This window comes from Hylobates moloch, unplaced genomic scaffold (assembly GCF_009828535.3).
Source record: "Hylobates moloch isolate HMO894 unplaced genomic scaffold, HMol_V3 SCAFFOLD_7, whole genome shotgun sequence".
NCBI classification, from domain to species: Eukaryota; Metazoa; Chordata; class Mammalia; order Primates; family Hylobatidae; genus Hylobates; species Hylobates moloch.
In genome coordinates this window covers 68,624,316-68,632,620 of record NW_026652282.1, presented here as the reverse complement: position 1 = coordinate 68,632,620, position 8,305 = coordinate 68,624,316, and the positions used below count along the sequence as shown (strand labels likewise).

The 8,305-nt window shown below is 44.3% G+C and overlaps 1 protein-coding gene across 1 annotated transcript; it reads right to left on the bottom strand.

Annotated features, from left to right (window-relative positions):
- Positions 1-2,250: 2,250 nt before the first annotated feature.
- Positions 2,251-6,088, bottom strand: POU3F4 (POU class 3 homeobox 4). The gene has a single exon (XM_032757235.2). The coding sequence runs from the start codon at positions 6,051-6,053 to the stop codon at positions 4,968-4,970; it is 1,086 nt and encodes a 361-aa protein (XP_032613126.1). The 5' UTR covers positions 6,054-6,088; the 3' UTR covers positions 2,251-4,967.
- Between the last annotated feature and the right edge of the window lie 2,217 nt (positions 6,089-8,305).

The following is an 8,305-nucleotide window of genomic DNA, read 5'->3' as shown; positions in this document are numbered from 1 at the left end:
CCCACTTCCCCCACCACCAAAAAATTTTTTTAAATAAAACCAGAAATGTATGTTTCTACTTTTAGCCTACAGACAATTAACACAACAGCAGCAGCCTGATTTGGGAGCAAGAGAAATATGTGAATGCTAAATACTTCCAAGGGAATAGTCTTTGATTTTATTAAAGAGAAGCACAGCTCATATACTAATTTAAGCAATATTTTCCCTTACCCTTTTCTTTTAAAGGTAAGAAACAAATTTCCAGGGATAACATTAATTTTCTTATTTTCTTGTTGGAAATATAAATGCTTGATTTTAGTAATCTATTTCCCTTTTGTTATGCATGCAGAGAGCCACAGCCATTTAGACAACCAAGGTATGTTTATATGCATATATATAGGTGATTTGCATATTTGACTTTGTTTACACATCTGTAACACCTGTATATTCACTCTTTTCACATCCTACCTCCCTCCACAACCTCTGCATTTTCTATTCTGATCTGGTGAAGGAGAGGGAACTTTTTTGCTTTTACCCCATTAGATATGATTTACTGTTGTTGTTCTTTGGAACCTACCAATTCTTATTTCATGAGAAAGAGAGCTACTGTTGTGAAGGCCTGAGAAAAACTGAAGACAAAGCCACTTTTTTTTTTTTCCAAAGGCCTTGGTTTGAAGCAGGATTAGCAGCAACTCAAAATAAAGGAAGCCCCAGGCAGAAACACCAACATCTCCCGATTTTTAGTGAAAATATTATGTTCATGTTGCAAAAATGTTGATCAGAAAAACCAATCAGGACTTGATTATATTTCAGGAGAAAGAAAAGGAGCAGTAAAGAAAACAAATCTGATAATACATATAAAATATATGAGTAACGTATATTAGTAAAAATACTGATGATAGTGATAAATGTGTATATATATTTTTGTATCTCCTAAAATATCTACATAGAGCTCCGTTAAGGAGTTCAGCATACATTGAAAGTTGATATTTGTGTAGTTTTGTGAGAAAAGCTATAACTTTTTAACCAATTCTAATTTTTATAGGATATCAAAAGAGAAGGAAGTTAGTTGGCATGAACTGAAAGAGAACCAAGAGGCTTAAAACTATGGGTTTTGTGCTTGTACATATACCTGTATAGAATAAATATTATTTATAAAGAGTGATATGCCCATGACTATACACACAGCATGTGGCATATTTCATACACAACAATCATGTGTGTGATGCACCATGGAGCTGTAAATTATTAGGCAATTTGAAAAATACAAGACATCATATGCTGTGATCATTACCTATTCAAATGATTAAATCATTTTGGGTTGTCTAACAAAAACACCTACTTCAGACTATGAATTGAGGGGGGTTTACTGCTGGGAAATTATCATTAAATGTCCTGTTCATTGCTTCATATACACCTACAAAAAATAGATGAATAAGGCATGCCTGTACATACAAAACCTTAAAACAGAACTGGTTCAGATTTGGTAATTTATTCCTCAACTATCACTAAAGGTAATAGTCATTTATTTTATGGAGGGTCTTGTGAAATAAAATAAAACAAATGAAATTGTGTATGGGAGTGGGAAGAAGAGTGTAATCAAACTCCAACCCCCAAAATGTCTCCTTGTATTATGTTTTCCTTCCCCCCATACTCAGATAGGAATGGACAGAGTTCAGCATTGTTGGGATAAACAGTTTACCTGTGTTTCCGGGCCTAGGAAGAGCCTTAAGAGGGAGAGTGCTTCTTCTTACCTATTATCGTCGTCCCATCCCTCCTCAGGGGAATGAGGGATCAGGTACCAAAAGGGAACCTAGCAGAATGGAGAGGAAGAAGGATGGGTGCAGTGAGGCGAAATGAAAGCCTTATAGAAGACCTGAGCTCAGTTTCAGGAGAGGCAGGTTTGGAGAAAGGTCTATCTACTGGCAGAGAGAGAGAGAGAGAGAGAGAGAGAGACTCCCTTTTTTGAAGAACATTAGTAAGATTGCACCTCCTAAAATAAAACCCACCTCGAGCCTTCCCTATGCGGGTTCCCACAACTTGTGCTGTGCTTTGCGTGAGCGTGGGCTCCAGAATAGGCCGTGCCCTCTACGCCAGTGTATTTCAGAGCTGAGCTGAAAGGCCGAAAGTCAGAGGAAGGGAATCAAGAGTCAAAACAATGACTAATGATTTATAAGCCGAAGCAAAGCAGAAGTGTTGTTCACCCGGAATGTGCCTCTGTTTAAACACTCCACCTCACACAGCACACAATAAGGCCAGGAGAAGAAAACTTTTTTTTTTGGAAAAATGTTTTATTTAAACCTTTTTAATCTTTTACAACAATAAAATATTGCGTCAATATAAACCCCTTGACTAAAACTTCACATCAAACATTACAGCGAATTGTTTTCCTTTTGACATCCAACTTATCTGTGAAAGAATTTCCTTTTAAACACAATGCAGAATTTATTGAAAATAAATAATTGTTGGCAACTGCAATAGGCAATTTGAATAAAATAGTTGAAAAAGCAACTCTTAATGAAAATAGCGTTTATTATACATCAGTTACTAAATGAATAAACTAAATGATCTTTCTTTAAATTAATAACTTCAAAAACGTTTAATATACAAAACTGTACAGTTATAAAGTCGGCAGAAATATTTGGGTTAACTCAGGTTCGAACCATAGCAATTAACTGCAAAGAAAAAAAATCGAAACAAACAAAAAACTCCCAACAGTTGTAAAACATGAACTCAATGTGGGGGAAAAAAATAAAATCCCAGAACTAAAACCTAACTACCAACAGAATGCAGAGACTTGACAAAAAAGTAGAAGGATCCAGGATTTGAATTAACACATGCTCTTCGACCTGCAGCTGAGGGAGACACAGTGTGGTGGACCAGAGGCCTGGCAACTCATACTAACGCATCCTCGACAACGGGGCCGGGCTTTCTGGTCCTTAGGTAGTTTGAAGCTTTGTCTACAGCAGCTGCGCCTAAAGGCCGGACTAGACGGCCAGCAGTGGCGTGCAGCGCCCCCAGCCAGGTCTGGCCGGCGGCGTCTGGGTGTTGGGTGCTTGGCCGGCCTCACACGTGTGTGCTCCTTGGGAATGAGGTTCGCCTGTGGACCTGGTGTGTGGATACTAGCTAGCAATAAAGCCACAGCAACTGCATATTTTTGGGATCTCTACACAGCCTAGCGAGGTTTTTTTTTTTTTTTGTACTTTTTGTTTTTGTACATAGTAACACGATACACACAGCTATCTACACACACACGTTTGCACGCGCACGCACACACACACACGCACAGAGACACATACACACAGAGATTTAAAAATATATATATATATATATATTTTAAAAGCAGGAACCCAGCCTCCCGGGCTCGCTAGCTCGCTGGATCGTCGCTGTGGGCTTCCACCAGCTGTGCTTATCAGAAACGCCGAGACAGCTCCCCACGAGCCCACGCACAGACAGCGGTATATACATGGGGGAAGAGGTGGTACGCGGATGGACCAGAATCCCTGTGACCTTTGCCAATCATTTCATTGTCGTTCTGCACTGAGCAGAGAATGCCTATCCCCCACTCCCTCGCCACCCCTCCCCAAGTGTTTCTCACTCAGAGGGGGCGGTGAACTGGAGGTGAACCGAAATGGGAGGCGCTGGCCCAGTCGCCAGCGTCTCCGGGTCGTGATCTCCAGTGAAAGTAATCGCGTGTGAAGGCAAAGTCTTTCCTCTAGGAGGGCCGAAGTGAGGTCGCGCGGGAGGTCGCCCTAGCGAGGCTGGGGGCCTGGATTTCTGCGCGCAGGAATCCAGGAGTCCGGTGGGTGCGGAGCCCTCCCAGACTGTCAGGCCACCTCTTTGGCCCAGCGTTGCCGCCGAATCCTTCTCAGATACCTGGATCTATGCTGTGGTAGCCTGCGCGGGCTCCACACTTCCAGGAGGGAGGGCAGAAAGCTGCGAAATCGCCGCTGCTACTTCGCACTAGTTTGCAAACCTAATAGGCTTCCCTATTCTGCCCTTCCTAGGCACTCCACCCCGGAAAAAAAATATAACCAATATCATCATCAATAACTCTCTTCGTTGTATCCTCTCCTCCTCATACAGATTTGGGAAGGGGGGTGAGTAGATAGGCATCTCTCTCCCCTCCTATTCCCATTCATCTCCTCCCTTTTCTAAGCAATTAAAAAGCCATCAGCTCAACGAAGTAGTAATAATAATAGCAATAATAACATGGAGTGGTCGATTAGATACAAATTATCTCACAAATATTGTGTACAGATTGTAGTAAAACACCGCAGACATTTAGAAAGGCTATAGAAGTTTTTAAAAATGCAAAACTAGTCTATTGTAAAACAAATTTCACCTGAAATACAGCTGCTATAACCAAGGCGCTGAAAGGTTATTCAGAGGCACACATCTGTCTTCCCAATCCCTCCCCCGCCCCACCCCGCCCCCACGTTATCCCACTCCTTGTTCTTCCTAGAGAGGAGCGACCAAACAAACCTTACTCTGAGTAAACAATATGTATTGATCAGCAGAAAAGGCTAAAGGGAACTGTTGCCCGGGGAGCCAGGAATATGAGATCCCAGCTTGGACCGCTTAATATAACTGTGTATCAGCATTGAGAAGCCTGAATGAGAGAGTATGTGTTTCCTTTGTCAACAGAAGTTAGAACCTCTTATGAAAAGGAAAGGAAAGGGAAAAAAAGGAAAGGAAAGGAAAGGAAAGGAAAGGAAAGGAAAGGAAGAGATAGAAGGGAAGGGAAGGGGAAAGGAAAGAAAATGAAAGAAACTGAAAGGAAAGGAAAGGAAAGGGAAAAAAGAAGGGAAAGAGAAAGGGGAAAGGAAAGAAAAAAGAAAGGAGGGAAAAGAGAGAGTACGAGAGAGCGAGCGAACGAGAGAGAGAGAGAAATAATAAAGAATGCTAGAATGAAAGGAAAAGAGTGAGAGAGAAAGAGAAATCCGCGCTGCTCCCAGTGCGGCCGGCCGCCTCCTCGCTTCCTCCAGTCAGAGATCATGGCAAGATGTGTCTGTTTTCACGGTGTGCGAATAAACCTCATGCGGCTGCTGATCCCCTGGCGGAGTCATTCTTTTCTCTTTTTGTCTTCGATTACAGAACCAGACACGCACCACTTCTTTCTCCAACTGGAGGCTGTCTGCCAGCGAGGAGATCTCCTGCGCGGCAGGCTTGGGACACTTGAGGAAATGCGTCTCCAGTACGCCCTTGACACTCACCTCGATGGAGGTCCGCTTCTTGCGCTTGCGGCCCTGTGCAGCGATCTTGTCAATGCTGGTCGGGCTCCCTGTGGACGAATCCGCCTCCTCCAGCCACTTGTTCAGCAGGGGCTTCAGCTTGCACATATTTTTGAAGCTCAGCTGCAAGGCCTCGAACCTGCAGATGGTGGTCTGCGAGAACACGTTACCATACAGTGTGCCCAGCGCCAACCCCACGTCGGCCTGCGTGAAGCCCAACTTGATTCTTCTTTGTTTGAATTGTTTGGCGAACTGTTCCAACTCATCAGAGGTTGGCGTCTCCTCGTCGGAGTGATCCTGGCAATGGTGCGAGCCCAGTTCGCCGTGATCCGGGGGCTCTCGGAGCACCGGGTGCAGGCTCTGTGCAGAGGCAGCAGCTGGAGGTGGGGTGAGTCCCCCGTGTTCCAGCATGCCGCTCACGGTGAAACCAGGCTGCGAGTACACGTTGAGGGGTTGGCCGCTTGACGTGATAGACGGGTTCGGTGCCGGGCTCGCCCCCCAGGCGTTGGGGTGGTTAGTGTGCGGTGAGTGGTGGGCTACGTGTGGCGAGCGGTGATGGATGATCGCACCCAGTTGCAGGTCTTCGCGCACGGGCTTCACGTCCTGCTGGTCCAGGGGGCTGGTGGCCAGTGTGGAGGACCATGGGCCCCCGTCGCTCAGACTGGTCACCCAGTGATGCCCGAGGGGATGCCCATTGCTGGGAACTCCCTGCAAGTAATCACTTTGGAGAAGTTTCTGAGGGTTGCGGAAAGGACTCCCCTGCTGCATGCCCGCAGAGTCCGCATGGACTAGGGAGGTGGAACTGAGAATGCTGTAGGGATTCGAGGCAGCTGTGGCCATGGTCGGTGAGGATCCCCTACTAGTTATAATGTGGCAAAGGGAGCAGCTTCAGCCTTTGACATCTACGGTGCGGGGGAGCCAAAGACGCTAGCACGGGTTACCGGCACCCACCACGGCCAATCGCAGCGCGTCTCCGCCTGGCCAGGAGTAAGCCCGGCCAATAGCGGTGCGGGAGGTCGGGCTGGCTTTCCAAATTAGGCTGGTGAAGCTCCGGAGTTTCAATGAGACCCAAGCAGGAAGTGAATCAATCTTTCAGCTCCATTGGCTGCCTAGCGCAGAGTGGCGGCCGTACATTTGATTACCACTCCCCCCACCCCGGGGTTTACGTTGATGGGGAAAAGATGTGAGGGATGTGTTGTTGGGGGGCAGTCAGGGAGTGAGGTGGAAAATTAAGGTTGTAGAACTCCTTTTTGATTATTTAGATTAATCTAAATAAAGAAAAAGTGAAAAGTTTAAATGTCATTTTGATCTCAGTGAATAGGGATTTTTTCAGACTCACTCGGCGGTCTGGGCGGGCTAGTTGTGTGCCTAGGACTGCAAAACAAAACGTCGCTACAAACTTTGAGCAAAGTAACGTCTTCGATTGGACCCTAAACCAATAAAGTTGAAACCAATGATTCCAATAAGAACATTTCAGTTTATTTCATTGCATTAAGAAGCTCGATATCAAGGTCTGAAAGCTTCTAAAAGATATCCTGTTCTTTCAATTTTTCTGAAAAAATTTTTAGGTCACGAAGAACTGAATTATTCTGGGAAAGTAAAATCTAATGTGATACTGACAATATTCAGTTATTTCGAAGTTTGCTTCCCAATCTAGCTGGTCAATTGGAAGGAAACCTTGCTTTCTCACTGCTTCATATCAGTTCCCATCACAGATCTCACAACTTCTGTCAAAGGTTCTGCTTGCTGAAGCGGGCAGCCCTCACACTCACCCCAAACACTCTGCAGACCCACTACGAATAGGTATACAGGAAAACGTTCGTGACCCCGCGTCCCGATGCTATCCCCTAGGAAAATTGTTTTTAACCTTCACCGCTCCCCCACCCTCCTCACCCGCCCCGCATTTAATGTGCCCAGGAAATTCAGAGAGAGAGAAATGGCGGGATGTTTGGCATCAAGTACCGCCCCCACTTCCCCAGTCCCCATCAAGCTTGAATTTGCTTTCAGCTTGAAAAGACAGGACTGCTTTTACATTTTGGATAGAATAAAAGAGGTGAAACACTTGTGCTCCTTCTAAGCTTTTGTAAGTTAGGAAAGGACAAATCCGTGTGCTCCACAGCCCGGAGCAAAGGCAGTGCTTGGAAGCAGAGTGGGGAGAAAGGCAAAGATTTAAGATTTGTTCTAGCTGAGAAAAGGCAACACCAGATACCCAACATGGTCTTTGAAGTTAAAAAAAATGACCTTTCATTGAATAATTTTGGAGGTAACCTAGCTGTCTAATTATATTTGCACTTACAGAAGACGGCATCAGAGTTCCCTTATTGGTTTGAAATTCCATTAAATATATTGCAAGAGCGCCTAGGTTAAGCTTGATTTAAATTTGCATACATTTTCATATATTTAGCAGAAATAAAAGAAGGCTTGCTGCTACCAGAAAGTCATTAAGGCATTAGTTTCTCTAAGAAGACAGATCTGAAGAATGTGCAAGAAAATGAGAAAAAAATAAAAACAAGGTGAGCTTATTCTGCCATTCCTTTATATAGCTAAAGAGCATCTATTTCCTGTGAAATGAGTAATTTCTTATGAGAGCACAGAGCAATAGGAGCTGATATTGGTAAGTGTAAACGTGTTTATTAGGCATGAAAACCTGGCATCTGATTCAGATCTATTTCTTTTTTTCACTCTTTTTTTTTAAGGTAAACACTTAGTAATTATTGGCAGAGAGGATCATTTGCCATCTTACCCCCTCCTCCTGCCCTCTCATTGAAACTGTAGCTTCATTTGCCCACGTCCTATTGTAGAGGCTTATCTGCTTTTAGAAATTGAGTTTTCCTTTCTCTCTCTCTTTCTCTCTCTCTCCCCCCGCCCCCCAACTCCCCACCTTTTCTGCTAAGGAACTCATTTATTTACTGCTAACTGTTTGCATCTTCCTTTGCAAGAATGCCATCTCATTTGTGCCTGAAATTCCGTTTCTGGAAGAAACAAGAACTTGTCAAAATCAAACAAAAGTAAAGTTTTTAGGTGCTCTGTTAAGCTGGCCTTTCGAAGATCCATTTGTGAGTCTGTGTGGGCTCAATTTAGAGGTCAGAGGG